The sequence below is a fragment of the Hyperoodon ampullatus genome (assembly GCF_949752795.1).
Source record: "Hyperoodon ampullatus genome assembly, chromosome: 11".
In the NCBI taxonomy this organism is placed as follows: domain Eukaryota; kingdom Metazoa; phylum Chordata; class Mammalia; order Artiodactyla; family Ziphiidae; genus Hyperoodon; species Hyperoodon ampullatus.
The window spans coordinates 26895983-26915074 of record NC_136924.1 but is presented as its reverse complement, the minus strand read 5'-3'; the positions used below and the strand labels follow the sequence as shown (position 1 = coordinate 26915074).

The window sequence follows — 19092 nt, the reverse complement described above, 5'->3', positions numbered from 1 at the left end:
ACTTTTCATCTTTTGTTTGAAAGTGTCAAAGACATAGTTTTAACAGTCCATATTTTAAGCTTAGCTTAAGCTTTCCTGCGTTTTAGTTTTAAAAATTCATTTATCATGATTCACACTCAAACTAGCTCTATTTTATTTTTATTATTTTAAAAAATTTATATTTTCAACCCAAAGTCTGTTTTTTCCCCCAAAGCCTAAAGCCCAGAGCTTTGACTGTCCATGAAGAATTTTGAAAGTGACACAGCTACTTCTGACAGCTAGAAAAAGTGAATGTACTTTCTTCTCCCCATTGTCACCAATGTAGCTTCTAAATAAGCCAATTCACTCTTTCTGGTTGTCAGACAGTCTTAGTTTTTAAATTATTTTGGTGATAAATAATGCCAAGAACAGCAAAACTGTTCTTCTTTAATATCAGTCCTTCTTTTGCCTGATAACAGAATTTTACAGAAGCATTAATTTTTTGATCAACTGAAAAATGGACAGCTAGCTCCTTCAACTACTGTAATAAGACTTTCTACAGGAATGAAATTAACTTCTGCTGTTATAGAAGAGCAAATATTGTGTTGTATGTTTTTGCATCATACCATGTAAGGATTTCTCAGAAAAAATACACATTCTCAAGTCATAATATTAAAAGCATTACCTTACATGGCCAAGTGACTTATGCTCTTTTCTATGAACCAAAATATTGACAGGTGAAATTCAGAATAAAAATACACAAAAACCCATTTGTGTTAGCATACAGGAAATTAAGCTAAAGCCGTACGATTTACTAAGTGAACAGTCCACTTTCATTCCTCTGATACATCCAAGATTTGCGAAGATTACGTAACGCAAAAAATTTACATAAATCTATACTAAAGTATGTTAATTTGAAGTGTGAGGTCAGTTTTAATTAGAAAGATTTGACTTCTGCTTACTCTTTATCAGGGTATTCATTAAACATAGAAAAGAAGTAAGAGAGTAGAAAACTTGGTCACTCGGTTTAGCAGTTTTCTCAGATTGAAAAAAATAACAATGAAACCTCCCGGGTTAAGAATTTCAGAGGAGGCTGCTAGACAGAGAAGACAGACCAAATTAGCTTACCACTTGAACCATTTTGAGATATCTGGCATATCTTGGATCCTTGGCTACAGTTAAGATATTTTCTGGTGTTACTTCACTTTCCTGTGGTCCAGAGTCTTGTAAACTGTTCGGCTGTAGAGAGTATTGCATATAAAACTTTAGACAATTCACAAAAGGGGTCCATCATGTTACTTAAAAAGGATATTTCTTTTTATAATTCTAAAGCAATCAATATCAGAAATAAATCACATTTCTAAATTTACCAATAATTTAATTATGGGATATATGTTTCCAAATATTTACAAATACTTAAATATGATTTCAGAGGAAGTTACACTTAATGTCAACACTATATTGTTCCATAAAGATGTAAATATATTCATGGCATTAAAAAATTAGAATTCTGCTTTACTTGTCCCAAGTGCTGATATAAAACATGAATTATTGATGGACCTATTATTTTAATACAACTTTTAATAAAGCTAATAAAGCTATTTGATTTGTCAATTGTTCAACTGTAGCAGACAGAAAATTGATTTTCTGGGTATCTATACCATCTACACAATTATATTCCTCATTCATTGAATAATCTTGTTCTACGTGGATATGGCTATTCTAACATCTTTAAAGGCAATGCCTGGAGAACTTGTGGAAGAGAAACCCATTTCTCAGACAAAATTATGTTTTTATATATTTCAGCTACTGATGAAATTATTAACATTATAAAAACTACTACTTATAATGAAGAATACTGGGGAATGGTCTTTATGGACAAAAATGTTTTTATCATATAGGCAGTTCTCAACTTCGCATGGTACAATGTTAACTGAAACTTGTCCATATTGGAACCCTATCTTCACTTAAGTGCAAAGCTAGGACTGTCTATATACAGTTCTTGATTTTTCTATCAACCTAAACATTTAGAGTAAGTCTACTTAGTGAATTCTCACTCACTATCTTATGTTAGCCTTAAGAGTAAGTTCCTTAACTGAATAAAATCAATTTTATGTCTACATATCTATGCTGAAATGTAAATAAATCAAAAAAATCTTTAAGTATTCATAGTTTTTAGAATATGAATTATATGTTAAGGTTTTTCCTCAGATAATTCAAATATAAATTAAATCTCTTTTAAATGCTGAAGCAAATAAAACATCCAAAAATTCTTTAGGTTACTCCTGTTGTATGACAGTGTCAAGTGTACAAAAGTGTGCACGCACGTGTATATGTGTGTGTATATATATATGTATATATACACACTCATCTGTAAAATACATAATTACAAACTGTCCAAAACATTAATTAAATAAAAAATTCAAACAAGACCCAAGTATGCTTAAAAAAAAATAGGAACAATAAATTCATACAGTAGCACAATGGAGCAAATGATAATTACATATAAGACCAATGGATTTTAAAACTTAGCCTTTAACTTTGGCCTAATAACTAAGACCTCAACAAGGTTTAATTATATCAGGTCTTACACCTTTGCTATTTGAATGACTCAAATCCTCTCTCATATTTCTCATCTGTCCTTCATTTTATTCTCAAATTAATCTCAATCTGCACAATTGGATGTTCTATTGTGAGTAATGATAAGATCTGAACCATGAAATTAAAGTTGCAGAAAAATCCGCATGCAAACCTTGGGTCTTTGACTCATATGTATCAATAGATTGGAGATTGCAATGAATGGATGATTAAAAAAAAAGTTCACGATTATCCTTTATCTGATAAGTGAGTTGACTGTAATGTCAATGGAAATTCTGTGTTAAGCAATACTTCAGTCCATTTCAAAATATTTTACATAAAATATACCAACTAAAAACAATGGAGAAGAAATTAGAAAGTTGATTTCAATATTAAGAACATGCTGAACATGCTGATTTTATTAATCCAATCAAGACACAATTTTAGGACATTTTTAAAACTCAGGAAGCTAACAACACTTCATAAATTCTCCAAATGAATTAATATACTATTTTTAAACTGCCAGAATATCAGGTCATTCTGAATTTTAGATAATTCAGTTGTGATTACTCATAATCAATTTTTGAGACCTTAAATAGGCAAGACCAACACAGCTGTGTAAGTTTTAAAATACATATTATAGATGGCATGTACAATAACACCTGGAAAAATTAATATTAAAAGTTAGATACCATTTTAGAAATTTATAGAAACACATGACAGTTAGTATCCTCCAAATAATAATTACTAGGTACGGTGGAAACATTTAATATTTTTTACACATGCCTTGTTCTAGAGAAAGGATGGTCCATCTTTAACTGAAAAAACCTTGTGAAGTTAAACTCTTCTAAACATCTGGATCTACTCTTGTATATTATATATATTCCAGTGGCCATCATAATGGAATTTGTTATATTAAGTGGATGTTAAATTTTCTAATATCTAATTATTAAGTAAATAGTCATCTAATTCATTCCCCAAATACATAATATCTCTAAATACATGGCTCCTCCCACAGGGCCTTGCACCACATGTACTCAATATGTTTAACAAGTTCAACACAGGTGCTGGAGACAGTGCAGTGTAGCACATAAGAGCTAGGATTCTTGACACCAGATTGCCTGGGTTAAAATTCCAGCTCTTACTGTTTGACCTTCAGCAAGGTAACTTAACCTCTGTGTACCTCATTTGACATACTTGTAAACATAGGGCTGTTGTGAGAATTGACTTAATTTATAAAAAGCACTTAGCATGCCTCACACAGTAAAAACCTTTACATGTTTAGTTATTATCATCATGGTCAACACCATCATGATCTAAAAAATATCCTGTGAAAAGTACCTCCAGGTACAAATGCAGAATTCCATATAGATAGGAAGTCTGCTTGTTTGTTATTACTTGTTAGACCACCATTTTAGTGATTATTTTATTTTGGATTTTAATACCTCACTGAGATACACTAGAGATTATCTGTTCTTAAACAATAAAGAATTTTTATTTCTTGAAATAAAAAGTCATATAAAATTTAAATTTATACAGAGCATAAATGAATATTAAGACATAAGAAACAAACACAAAGCATGGGTCTTAGTAGGATGTTGATTTAAACAAACCAACTCCCAAAACACACTTTTTAAGACAACTGGTATTTCTTAGATCAAGAGCTCTCAAATTTCAAGAGTCTACAAATCACATAGGAATCTTGTTAAAATGCAGATTCTGATTCCGTAAGTCTGGGGTAGAACCTGAGATCCCACATTTCTAACAGGCCCTCAGGTGATTCTGAGGCTGCTGGCCCATGGAGCAGACTTCAGGCAACAAGGAGTTAGATATTACCAGGGAATTATTGTTAATTATATTGTATATGATAAAGGCATTGTGGTTACACAAGAAAATTTCAGAACTTTTCACAAGGAATTATACAGGGGTGAAATAACATGATGCCTGGAATTCACTTCAGTAAGTGACAAAAAAAGATGAAGCATTTGCAACAAAATCTTAACTGGTGAATCCAGGTAATGGACATTTGGGTATTCATTGCACCATTCTATTTTTGTTCATGTTTGAAAGTTTTTATAATAAAACATTTAAAAGATACATTTCTTATAAGAACTAAGAAAAAAACTTCCATAGTGAACTTGAAGAAAACAATTATATTCAAGATTTTTCCTAGTTCTGTATACGTTTTCTTTTTTTTATAGGCAAGAAAAATATTAACTTCAGGAAGCCCTTCAAAATAACAAATGAAAAGCTAATAACTTTTTTTCAAACTTCATTTTCTATCTTAAGGTTTAAAATATTACTATTCAAAGTGTTACATTTTTATTTAACTTCTTTCTTCAAACCTGCTGATTAGGTCTATTTGGTTCAACCAAGATATCTACTCATGTTTCCTGGAACTTAAATACTTACCTGTGATTGCTCTGAAGTGGTTTCAGAATGTGTTTCATTTGTGATCCTAGTGACACTTACAGGAGATACTTCAAATGTGACATCATCTAGTCCTGGGATAGATGACAACTGAGAAAAGAAAATTAATGTTGGTATATAAGGATAATATTAGGTTCTTAAACACTAAGTTTCTAAGTAAGTGTGTGTGTGTGTGTGTGTGTGTGTGTGTGTGTGTGTGTGTTTAAATAGCTGTCTTAAGTTTTTAAGTCTATAGAAATAGGTTTATAAAATCTCATCTTTGGTTGAAATTCTCCATGCCATAAACTACTTAAAACTGAAAGGCATTCACAAATAAAATATTTTTGAAGAATTTATCACCAATCTAATTTAGCATATCACCATTCTTTCTCAGGAATTATTTTTAAAATCTAAGGAATCCTAGTGTAAGGAATGAGAGCATGGGATTTGGAGTCAGATTGCCTAGGTCTAAGTCACAAAATATGTGACCTTGTGTAACTCTTCCTAGGCCTCAATTTTCTTACCCGTAAAGTGGGGATAAGAAAACCTAGCTCACAAAGTTGTAAAAAGATTTTTATTAAACATATTTTGTTACCCCTCAAAAAGTGCTTTGTAGCACATTTTAAGTTTGAATATCTGGGAAATGAGAAAAGTCTTGCCACATTTTAATGTATGATACAGCTTATTCCTTGTTTTTCTTTAGTAACATCACTGAAAGTTACTAAAATAAAATGCATTACTTTTCATACACAAAAAATGAGCATGTTGTCAGTGGTTAAGCATTTCAGGTTGGATTTGCAAGATCCATGCAAACCCTCTTGTCTGATTTCATCCTGATATCAATGCTATACATTTGTCAAATGTTTGGCTAACTTTGAGGATTAACTCTATGGCCATGGAAAAAATTAAGGTTAATCTGTCCCTATGGCAACTTAACTTGTGACCTTGAACTCTAACTTAAGAATTCCACAAACATTAAAATAATACACATATTCATTATAAAGAATAATGAAAAACCAATGGTAATAAGACCTGAAGCAGCAATATTCATTGGGAACTGTTGACTGATGACAGTATTTAGCACAGTGGCTATGGCCCAAATAGTTCCAAGTGGGTATGGCTACTAGGAGACTATCCTGAACATGTTCAAGGCCAAGTATCCTAAATTACAAGCTAAAGAAATGTTCTGAGGGAAATACACTGGCTGAAGTCCACAGGAAGATGTAGAAAGTACAAGCCAGACATTCTGATCCTTATGTTAAAAGATATTAGTCATTTCACTTCCTTATAAATATTCAATACATATTTTTTCAGATCAAACTTTTGGATAAAAGGACAGTCACATATGTATAGCGGATTCACTTTGTTTATAAAGCAGAAACTAATACACCATTGTAAAGCAATTATACTCCAATAAAGATGTTAAAAAAAAAAAAGGACAAAGTCACAAAAATATACTAGCATCTCCATTATTTTATATAGAAGAAAAGGACACAAAACCTGCAAGCTTCAAATCAAAACAACCCTTCTATTTTTGCTGTTATAAGATAAAAAGTTATCTTTTGTAATTTCTGACATCAAAATTGGTATTCTTTACTTTAGCATTCAATATATTTACAAATGGAAAATAGGTGATATTTTCTCCAAATTTTGCTCTGGAGACATGTCAAGTTTTACATAATTTTTCCTGTGTTATCAATGATTACTATTAAGATAATTGTGAGTTTTCCATCAAATGAAGTAAGCTATGTAACAGTTCAATTTGTTAACATGTTACTCATTATGCTTTTGATTCAAATAATGAAAGAAACCTTGACCCATGTGTACATTTAAACGGACTCGGTTAGTGGTTCATAATGAAGATCATTTCCTTTGCAATTATAATAAATTAAACAAAAGAAAACACTGCACCACTTCATGGATGCAGGAGCTAAACTGAATTCATCTCTAAACGCAATTAAAGTTAAGTGTGACTGAGAAAGCTGATATGTGTAGAGCAAAGTTTATCCTGTAAATTATTCAGAAATACAAACCTTTGCATCTAAAATATTGAGAGTTGTTTCAATTTGCTGGATACGAAGAGAAAGGTCTGCCAGTTTCTGGAAAAGAAAGATTAGAAACAAAAGAATGAAGTCCAAAGGAAAAAAACAAAAAAAGTCTGATTAAAATAAACCGTTAACAAGGATAACAAATGGCAGATTTGAAAATAATAAAAACTATGGTTTAAATATTTGTGATTTTCTAATATACTACTCTCTTATTTATATGAATAAGAATGGAAACTCAAGTATTCTACTAACTTCATTAGCATGCTTCATGGTTATTTTATAAAGCTGTATTCACAGAAAAGAAAAAGTTACATTTTCAGCCTTATCAAACTCATTATCAGAGCCATAGTCAATCATTGGGGCCAGAATGTAAACTCCTCTGAGGACAAAGGTTTTTATTCACTGTTATACCCCTAGTGCCAGAACAGTACTGGACACTTAACAGAAGCCTAATAATTATTTGTTGTTGAATGAAGGAATTCTTCACAGAACACAAGAATAAAAATTAGCCCAAAACAGAATGGAACAGGATCTGCCTTTATAAATTACTTAAACACATAAATATATACAATTAGTCCCAAATACAAACATTTCAAGTTTGAAAAGTAAAAAAGAATGAAACTGTAAGATGAGTAGTTAATGTCGGAAAGAATTAAAACAAAGAGAAAAAATAAGAAATAATATTTAAAAAGCAAAAGGAATCAACCTACCATCAAAATCCAAGATAAACCAGAACCAAGAGCTTACCATGCTCTAGTTATTCTGTACAATTAAATTAGCCATATATATACTCCCACACAAATAAAAGTAACATCATAAAATATGATCCATAAGAACATTTATTTAAAACTCCCTCATCCTAAACATTATTAGTGACACAGCCTACAAGCAGTTGGCCAGTTTACTAGTTGACAGATATGCAGCATTCTGATTGCTTTCTGGGATATTATCAAGATCCTGACTAACTCATAAGCAGAATTTTAACACCCCAAGAAATGATCATTTTGCCCATATTTAGAGGGGGAGAAAACTGAAAGCAACCATAGAGTAGTTAGTATTTCTTCACAAGACACTTATTTTTTAGATGAGCATTCTTGATATCTACAAAGATATAATTTAGAAATAAAACATTAGAATCTAGTTTTAATGGCATTTGAAGTTAAGTTTAACCTTGATTTCTAGGATTTGTTTACATAAGGCTTTGATACAAATATAAACACAGGCTTATAAAACATCATATGGATAAATTCCTCTGCAAATTATACATGCTTTCCTGAAAATCACGGAAATTAAATTTTGACACATCAGTCATTTAATTCACTGCAGAAGCTTAGTAACTGCAGAAATCCCACAGCAAGTTAATTTGTAAAGTGAATGATAATTTCTAACTTATTTTAAAATGCATACATTGTTTTGATTAAAATAAGTGAACACAGAAAAAGAAAAAATGAATTAAAAATTCATTTTTGTTTTAATATATTTATATAAATATGTACTTTTAAGCAATAATCATCACTGTAAACATTTGAGCATTTACCTTAGTATGCTACACTGTATATGCAAGTATCATTTGAAATCTCACACCAAGTCTATGAAGTAGAAACTATTATGATGCCAATTTTTTTTTGATGTGGACCATTTTAAAAAATAAATAAATTTATTTATTTCATTTTTGGCTGCATTGGGTCTTTGTTGCTGCGCGCCGGCTTTCTCTAGTTGCGGTGAGCGGGGCCTATTCTTCGTTGCGGTGCTTAGGCTTCTCACTGTGGTGGCTTCTCCTGCGGAGCACGGACTCTAGGCTCGCGGGCTTCAGTAGTTGCAGCATGCAGGCTCAGTGGTTGTGGCTTGTGGGCTCTAGAGCGCAGCCTCGGTAGTTGTGGCGCACGGGCTTAGTTGCTCAGCAGCATGTGGGATCTTCCTGGACCAGGGCTCGAACCCGTTTCCCGTGCATTGGCAGGCAGATTCTTAACCACTGCGCCACCAAGGAAGTCCCTGTGAACCATTTTTTAAAGTCTTTATTGAACTTGTTACAATATTGCTTCTGTTTTATGTTTTTTGTCTGTGAGGCATTAGGGAGCTTAGCCCCCCAACCAGGAATTGAACCTGCACCCCCTGCATTGGAAGGCAAAGTCTTAACCACTGGACCTCCAGGGAAGTCCCTATGATGCCAATTTTATTTTATAATTAATTAATTAATTTTTATTGGAGTATAATTGCTTTACAATGTTGTGTTAGTTTCTGCTGTACAACAAAGTGACTCAGCTATATGTGTGTGTGTATATATATATATATATATATATATATATATATATATATATATATATATATATATATATCCCTTCCTTACCCCTCATCCCACCCGTCTAGGTCATCACAGAGTACCAAGCTGAGGTCCCTGTGATACACAGCAGGTTCTCACTAGCTATCTATTTTACACATAGTAGTGTATTTTTGTCAAAACTAATCTTCCAATTCATCCCACCCTCCTCTTCCCCCACCCGTGTCCACGTATCTGTTCTCTACATCTGCATCTCTATTCCTGCCCTGCAAATAGGTTCATCTGTACCATTTTTCTAGATTCGACATATATGTTAATATACGATATTTTTCTGACTTCACTCTGTATGATAGACTCTAGGTCCATCCACATCTCTACAAACAACCTAGTTTCATTCGTTTTTTATGGCTGAGTAATGTTCCATTATATATATGTACCACATCTCCTTTATCCATTCATCTGTCGATGGACATTTAGGTTGTTTCCATGTCCTGGCTATTGTAAATAGTGCTGCAATGAACATTGTGGTACATGACTCTTTTTGAATTATGGTTTTCTCAGGGTATATGCCCAGTAGTGGGATTGCTGGGTCATATGGCAGTTCTACTTTTAGTTTTTTAAGGAACCTCCATACTGTTCTCCACAGTGGCTGTATCAATTTACATTCCCACCAAAAGTGCAGGAGGGTTCCCTTTTCTCCACACCCTCTCCAGCATTTATTGTTTGTAGATTTTTTGACGATGGCCACTCTGACCAGTGTGAGGTGATACCTCACTGTAGTTTTGATTTGCATTTCTCTTTTAAAGATGAGAAAACTGAGTCTTTATACAAGTAAAATAATCTGAACTCACACTCCAACTCCAGATACTAAATATTTTTGAAAGTGTTTCAGCTTGTTAAAGTATGATGCCATAGACTCTTGGTGTTGATGTGTCAATGCAGACTGTAACAAACTGAGTGTAATAAATGTACCATGCTGGTGGGGCATGCTGATAATGGGGAAGGTTGTGCACAAGGGTTGGGAGCAGGAGTCAAGGAATAAATGGGAGCTCTATACTTTCTGCTCAATTTTGCTGTGAACCTAAAACTGCTCTAAAAATTAAAGTTTAATTAATTTTTTTAAAAAGATGAAAAATTCCTGAGTATTGCATAGATATAATTTTTGTTATTCAAAGCTGATAAATGATCAACCTGCTTCTCACTAAAACTAAGATGCTATTGTGCTGAATACCGGGAATCAAATTTTTCTGATCAAATTTCCTAAAATAGATGCTGTTTACCTGGATTTAAAAAGATAGGTATTAAAATTTTTTTCAGGGGGCTTCCCTGGTGGCGCAGTAGTTGAGAGTCCACCTGCTGATGCAGGGGACACAGGTTTGTGCCCCGGTCCAGGAAGATCCCACATGCCGCGGAGCGGCTGGTCGGCCCATGAGCCATGGCTGCTGAGCCTGCATGTCCGGAGCCTGTGCTCCGCAACGGGAGAGGTCACATCAGTGAGAGGCCTGCGTACTGCAAAAAAAAAAAAAAAAAAAAAAAAAAAAAAAAAAAAAAAAAAATTTGTCAGGATTAGATCATAAATTGTCTTTAAATGGATACTCAAATGTCCACACAAGATAGGCTAAGGATTGAAATACTAGTCTTAGAAAATAAGGGAATAAGGATGAAAATGTTTATTCAGAAAACTACTGTTGATAAGGAAGATTAAAGAGGCTAGGGGAAAAAAAGTTATACTTTCCAGAGCACTAATTCCCAATTTTTTTTGGATGCAGATTCATCTGGTATGTCAATCTTTTGCTTTGGCACTCATTTTACCTACTTTCATCTACCATTATCAAAACCTCACCAAAATGAAATGACCTGGTTTTTTAATAAAACAAGATTATATGAATGATTTATTCATGCAAGACATGAAAGACACTGATCTAAGCATCAATATATTTTAATTAGTTATAATTTATCTGAATATTCTTGATATCTAATCTAGAAACAACGGTAATTGTGAAGTCTAAAGAAATCTGAAACAACTGTAATTTAATAAAAAAAAATCTGTGCTTTCTATTGGTGAGAGTCATAGGTCCTAATACTGTTGTGATTTCTGTTGACGAAATTTAAAGAAAATGTGAAATTTAAGTTAAAGGTAAAAAAATATATATACATGATTTTTTCCCCCATCCAAGTTCATATACCCCAAATTTAGAACCACTATGTAAATGATTTTCTGAAAATCAGATCAACAAAAGGCTTTTCCTCTTGGCTAGGGAAGATCTTTGCTGTGGATAAATCATGTTTTTTAAATTATCCATAAAGGTATTATCTATCTTCTCTAGAGCTGGTTTTTGAGAGTCTAAAATATTAAATATGTTACCTGTTATACAACTTTATGCTTTAATAAAGGATATATCACTATATCACGATTTTGAATTTTTAAGTATGTAACTGGTATCTTTTGTAATCTTACACATTTTATGCATTTAAAAACATTAATTTCATTTCACTAGACTGCCAAAGGATCCATGGCACAATTAAGAACTTCTGCTTTTCAAAGATTATTCAGCATAATAAATGTTTTTGAGTCTGTTCCCATGTAATTATTGCTATAACACACATAAACATGTACTTTTTAGAAAGCCACTGTCACTTGACAAAACACACCTGGCTTCATTAATTGGCTGCTGAAGCTCATTTCTAAGATGTTTATGTTTTCTGCATTTTCCTTCTAAACCCCTAGACCACCATAAAGTAGGTTTCTCAACCTTGGCTCTATTGACGTTTGGGGCTGGCTAATTCTTTGTTGTGAAGGGTTATCCTGTACACTACAGGATGTTTAGCAGAATCTCTGACCTCTACCCACTAAATGCCACAAGAACTCCCCAACTGTGACAACTAAAAACATCTCTAGACATTGCCAAATGACCCCTGTTTGAGAACTACTACTCTGAAGTGTAGATGACTACGGATATATTATAAGTAACATGATCAGTAACAGTAACTGTCCCCGCCAAATGTCCCCTGGTTGAGCTACTACTCTGAAGTGTAGATGACCACGGATATATTATAAGTAACATGATCAATAACAGTAACTGTCCCCACCTCTGAAAGTTTCAGCAGAGAGGAAATAGAAAGGTAACAATCTTTCCCATCCATCCTCTTTATAAAGGTTTAAAGCAAACCTGAAATACCTTGATTTGGGACAAGAGGGGAAAATACAAGGTATCTAGTTTGTCAGATAAGTTGAAAACTTCTTGATGCATCCATCACCTGCCTATTCCTAAGGCAGTGCATTTTATTGAAGAGAAAAAAAAAGACAAAGGAAAAAATATGGAGTTAACAGTTGAACATGGGAAAAAAAACCACTGTGGTATTTCAGGTTTGTAAAATATCCAATTTGCATATCCAGTTCTTTAAAAGAGAAACAGTATTTTAAATTAATGGATCTCTTGGTATACCACTTTTGGTTGAATATGTCCTGGGAACCAGAGAGGGAAGCAATCCACGGTTTTACTAAGCTTCATCTGACACTTAAACCCAGCAGTTGGAAAAGTTATAAAAGCAGTTGGAAAAGTTGTAGCAGAAAATAGGGTTTTAAGCAAAACATTATTTGGTTGAAGGTTAAGTCTGATGGTAGGCTTAAAAACTGGATGTAGATTTTTTTTAGGTCGTATGAAAATTCTCAGCACTTTTTGCCTGTACCTAAAGATTTTTTTAAAAAGAAACATTTTAGAATATTTAAAAAATGACTAAATCCCCAGTATTCTAGGCATGTTACAAGTCTGAGTCAAAATAACACACCTGACTGCCCTGTTTATTGATATTGAGTACTTTTAACTTTTAAGATTCACAATAAGGTTAAATTTCTGCTCAGTCTTACCTGTGCTATGCATAGACCTTGTGTCGTCCTCCACCTTCCTCCATTTAAAATTTGCAGTCCCAGTGGACTGCCACAAGATTTTGCTGATAAGGGCCAGAATAGAAATGCTTACTGGAGACTTGCGAGGGAAGAAGAGATGACCCTAAGTAACTCTGCCACGTGGGTCTGATTCAACTACTTTCCTTTCTCTGTCTTCTAACTTTTCTCCTACCTTGGTTCTAGTCATTGTAAGAGTTACAAAGTGGCTCAGTATCCAGAAAGTTTTTAAAAAGCTACGTTCTTCACTTTTCTCTTTCTCAGAGAACTTTAAAACCGGTATTAGTGACGAAGAGCCCTAGCAATTGGTTTCAAATTTAATTCCCGTTTGAGTTTAGCTGTGACTGAAGTTACTGTTTGGGTTTGGTTCAAACCAGATTATGTGAAAAAACCAAAACCAAAACCAAAACAAACAAACAAACCCCCAAATCAACCCCCACCTCAAAAAAAACCCCAAACCCACCCAAAACAAACCAAAACCTACCAGGTTTTCTTTTTCCTCCAGTTCACTTCCAGTTCAAAAAGTAATAACTGAGGTTCATTTTTTATTGAGGGAAACAAGAGTTGTTTTGGTTCTTGTTTAAGGCTTTAACTAAACAAGGCCCACAGGTCTAACAGGTGCTATAAACAAATAACAACCCATTTTGGAAAACTACATTGATCTTAACTCGGGAGAAAACGACACTTCGTGTTTGAATACCTATATTATATCCTTGGAATTTATCATATCAAAAAGACATTATATCAAATAGACATGGCATAGTAAAGAAGAGAATACAAATTTAAAAACTACATTTTGAAATAGCTTTAAAGAAGACACTGCAGTCTCTCCCTTGAAAATGATGTAAATATGCATCATACTCAGATCACATGGTGCAACAGAACAGAAGACTGAGACAGTTTTGTTTTTACCAGTTAATAGATCAGAGTTGGAATCCCAGCTCTTTTACTTTCTAGCTGTGTGACTGTGGGCAAGTTAGAGCAGCTACTGCAGCCATAAATACTATGTGCTCAAATACATGGTGAGTGAATGAATAAACGACTAAGCAACTGATTTAAGCCTCTCTACATCTCAGTTTCTGTATTTCTAAAGAGATAATTGGACCTCTCTCAAAGAGCTGGTCTGTGATGATTAAATACATGTAAAGCACTCAGTACAATGCCTAACACAGAATAAGCACACAATAAATATTACTGTCATCACACCAAGTATTGATAAAAAGTCTACAACTGACATAAACATCCAAACTGTTACAATATGAATTCTAAATAATGAGTTACAGTCAACCCTAGATTATCATCCATTAAGGAGAAAAAGGCATAAGCTATCTTTAAATTTCATGAATTTTTGGCCAACAAAATTTTTTCTAGAGTTCAAGGAAGAAATAGGAAATAGTGATATAGTCAAAACAGCCAACTGTTTTGGGGGGTAGTGGAGAGAGGAATAGAAGGGGGGAAAGAGTGAATCACGAGGCCTTGATAATGCATAAGCAATCAATAAACAAAACACGATTATTATATTTGATCTAGTCTTCAGCAAGTAACACTCACTCCCCAGGCACTGAAAACTGTTAGGCCCTACAAAGGTGCGGGGCTATCCCTACCTCAGGGCAGCTCTATGAAGCTGCTTTCACAGATATGTTTGTTGGTTGTTTTGTTGTTGTTTACTTTTTAAACTGGAGATGAGAAGTATGGGGATGGAGTATTTGCCCTTCTCTGCTAACAATCCTGGAACAGTCTCTCTCTCCAGATACTTCTCCACCCTACTGTGGTATACAAAGTGAAGGGCTAAATCCTTGGCTTACTGCTTTTCAGTCAATTCTTTATGCCATTTATAGAGGCAGCAGTCCAAGATAAAACTCAGGGAAGCAAGCACCTAGACTCTAAGCCTGTTAGATAAAAAGTATTGACTTGAGCCCCTTACTCTATCAATCATATCACATTTCAATTTCTTTTGTCTTAATGAGAAGGCAGAAGTGATTTTGATAACTAAACAAAAACAACAGCTGGAACATTATACAAGTTAAAATAGTTTTCCTGTCTCCATGCAGTTTTTATTAATGTATCTAACAAAAACTATACGCTAAGGCTCTACCTCATATTATTTATAAGACAGAATGAACTGAATATTGTTTGACTCAACTGTGAATTATCTCATTTTCCCCCATTCTCCCTATTTTTTGGGGGGGTGCATTACTTGCTTTATTTTATTTTATTATAAATTTATTTTATTTATTCACTTTTGGCTGCATTGGGTCTTCGTTGCTGCGCGCAGGCTTTCCCTAGTTGCAGCGAGCAGAGTCTACTCTTCGTTGCGGTGCACGGGCTTCTCGTTGCGGTGGCTTCTCTTGTTGCGGAGCACAGGCTCTAGGTGCACGGGCTTCAGTAGTTGTGGCTCGCGGGCTCTAGAGCGCAGGCTCGGTAGTTGTGGCACACGGGCTTAGCTGCTCCGCGGCATGTGGGATCTTCCCGGACCAGGGATGGAACCCATGTCCCCTGCATTAGCAGGAGGATTCTTAACCACTGTGCCACCAGGGAAGTCCTATTTGCTTCGTTTTAAAAAATTAATCACAGGCCATCACCAAAAAATCTAGAAACAATAAATGCTGGAGAGGGTGTGGAGAAAAGGGAACACTCTTGCACTGTTGGTGGGAATGTAAATTGATACAGCCACTATGGAGAACAGTATGGAGGTTCCTTAAAAAACTACAAATAGAACTACCATATGACCTAGCAATCCCACTATTGGGCATATACCCTGAGAAAACCATAATTCAAAAAGAGTCATGTACCAAAATGTTCATTGCAGCTCTATTTACAATAGCCAGGACATGGAAGCAACCTAAGTGTCCATCAACAGATGAATGGATAAAGAAGATGTGGCACATATATACAATGGAATATTACTCAGCCATAAAAAGAAATGAAATTGAGTTATTTGTAGTGAGGTGGATGGACCTAGAGTCTGTCATACAGAGTGAAGTAAGTCAGAAAGAGAAAAACAAATACCATATGCTAACACATATATATGGAATCTAAAAAAAAAAAAATGTCATGAAGAACCTAGGGGTAAGACGGGAATAAAGACACAGACCTACTAGAGAATGGACTTGAGGACATGGGGAGGGGGAAGGGTAAGCTGGGACAAAGTGAGAGAGTGGCATGGACATATATACACTACCAAACGTAAAATAGATAGGTAGTGGGAAGCAGCCACATAGCACAGGGAGATCAGCTCAATGCTTTGTGACCATCTAGAGGGGTGGGGTAGGGAGGGTGGGAGGGAGGGAGACGCAAGAGGGAAGAGATATGGGAACATATGTATAACTGATTCACTTTGTTATAAAGCAGAAACTAACACACCATTGTAAAGCAATTATACTCCAATAAAGGTAAAAAAAAGACAAAAAAAGGAAATAAAAGGTATACATATAAAAATAATTAATCACAGGACTTTTATAATAGCTTAACAAGCATAAGTTAACAATAATTAAACTGACAAAAATTGGTATTCACTAGTTAACTTCTTGGGAACATTCCTATATTGTGCCAGTCAAAATGCATCTGGAATGGAGATACATCATACATTGTACAAAAAAGTAGGAGACTGCCTAGGACTGGGAAGTCTCTGGGTATTCTCAGGGTATTTCCTGCAGCAGGCCTTGACTTCTGAGTGAAGTCATTTTAATTTCTGTATAAAGCATCCTTTAAAGGGTATTTAGCTTTAAGGGGTCACTGAACTTTTGTAAAGTAGAATTTGCAAGCCTACAGAGAAATACTATCATACCAGTGTGGGGCTTTTCTCTAGTCTATGGACAGAGCACAGTCAATGGTCCTCTTTAGTATTCAAGTATGTATATGTATCCTGTTCCTAGTACACAATAATGTCCCCAATGACAACAATCTTGACTCCCACACTTTTTAGGCAGCAACCACCCCTCTATGAACAGTCTCTATTCAAGGACCTGATTGTGGAGGATACTCAGTCAAATGGCAAACAGTAACTTCAGCACTCAGGAAGTTCACGACACCAAAATGGAGCCCTAAGGTTTAACATGATCCTCCAGTGGTAAAGAAGACTGATAAAGAACAACACCTTTTGGTTTCAGACAACTGTTGTTCTATTTCCTTGTCCCCTTTCTCCTTTCTTAAACCCAATTTCAACCCATGCTTCCCATTTTCCTCCCCACTCTCTTTTTTAGCTTTTTATAAGACAGGAGTCCCTGGATCTTGTACCTCACCTGTAACTGGGTTAATTAATCCTTATTTCACAAGTCATTTGCAGAAAGTATTTTTTTTAATTTCCATAATGATATTTGATGCCCCAGTTATGTTTCTAGGCTACTTCCCCATTATCTCTTGGATCAAGCAATGTAAAATAATTTTGATATAAACTGAAACAATGTATACTTAAAATGTAATCTTTGGGGTAAGAGAAACATAACCAATTTCAAAATAAAAAATGTCTTTAGGGGCTTCCCTGGTGGCGCAGTGGTTAAGAGTCCGCCTGCCGATGCAGGGGACGCGTGTTCGTGTCCCGGTCCGGGAAGATCCCACATGCCGCGGAGCGGCTGGCCCCGTGAGCCATGGCCGCTGAGCCTGCACGTCCGGAGCCTGTGCTCCGCAACGGGAGAGGCCACAACAGTGAGAGGCCCGCGTACCGTAAAAAAAAAAAAAAAAAAAAAAAAGGCTTTAACTGTGAAATCTTGGAATTCCTTTTGCTTTCTTTAACCACAATAAACCTTCCTGAACTATTTCACAAAGCTTCTAGAAAATTAATTCAGCAGAGACGGGCTGTAGAAATGATGGTAAGAGAATCAAAGAGGATTTAAGGTAATGTTAACATAATAACTGGTTGACAAGAGGTTATGGTACATGAATACATAGGTTGTAATTCTTGTTTTACTCATTTGTTACCTTCAGAAGTGCAAGGTGACATCTGGGCTACTCATTAAACGAGTATCACAGGACCTACCTCCTCACAAACTGTAGAAAATCGGTTGAGGAACTGTACAGTGTGCACCACAAACTGGTTTAGAAATGCCACCGTTCTTTTCTGTTGAATAGCTGGCACCTGTGTCACGTAAAAATAAACATGATCCATACAGGAGGAACGTACACCACGCTATCCCCTGGATATTACTAATAACGGGGCGTTTTGCTGTGTGAGATGAGTTATTGAAAGTACTGCCAAGAGTCATTAACTTGTTTTCCTAAACTGTAGGGGTGGGGTGTCCGAAGGTGACAGAGGCTGCAAAGTTTGAGAATGGGCTCTGGATTCACAGGTATGAACTTTCGCAGGTAAAGGCAACACAAACCCAAGAAAAACTCAAGGGCCGAATAAAAGAGGTAGGGTTAGAGATCTGAACCGGCCCGTGTCGCCAGCGCTTCACCCTTGAGGATAGGGACTCGTGACCCGGGAAGCGAAGGCTGGGAGAGGAAAATTACCCCCGCCCCCCTTAGACAGCTCGGGAGGGACCCCTTTTTAATGTGGACTGTGGGATTCTCCCTCCCGAGAGAGGTGGAAGACAGGCCCAGGCCAGGGTTGAGCAAAGAGACACGGCGGGGGGGGGGTGTCTCTCTGGGAACCCGGCGTCCCTTCCCCATCCTCCTCCCAGGTCGCCGAAGTCCAACTCCGTCTTTTACAAACCTTAGTCAGGTCTATGCCTGACCCCATGAGAGGAAGCCCATCCTCATCCATCTCCTCAGCGGGCGGGGGACCCAGGGCTCACCCACAAACCCCTCCCCGACCCGGCCCGCCGAACCCGCCCAACCCGGTAATAGCGTCCGAAAGCCTACCCTAGTCCCCGCCTCCCGGGCCTTTCCCGCCGGAAGGAAATGCCTCCCCCCGCCAATCACTCGGCGGCTCCCGGGGAGCCCGCCCCTTCGCACGGCACTCTGGGATTGATAGTTCTAGC

General features: G+C 35.8%; 1 protein-coding gene across 2 annotated transcripts in view; it reads right to left on the bottom strand.

The window, feature by feature from the left end:
• WASHC3 (WASH complex subunit 3) overlaps positions 1–18875 on the bottom strand; it is a gene marked incomplete at its 5' end in the record, with an annotated part of 52627 nt that extends 33752 nt beyond the window's left edge. Inside the window, 5 exons of one of the 2 annotated variants that reach the window (XM_079714384.1) lie at positions 1087–1197; positions 4948–5055; positions 6978–7043; positions 18150–18248; positions 18825–18875. In XM_079714384.1, the coding sequence (XP_079570510.1) occupies positions 1087–1197; positions 4948–5055; positions 6978–7043; positions 18150–18248; positions 18825–18875 (435 nt within the window). The remainder of the gene's footprint in view (positions 1–1086; positions 1198–4947; positions 5056–6977; positions 7044–18149; positions 18249–18824) is intronic. The other variant, XM_079714385.1, reaches the window with a different exon arrangement.
• Positions 18876–19092: the final 217 nt, after the last annotated feature.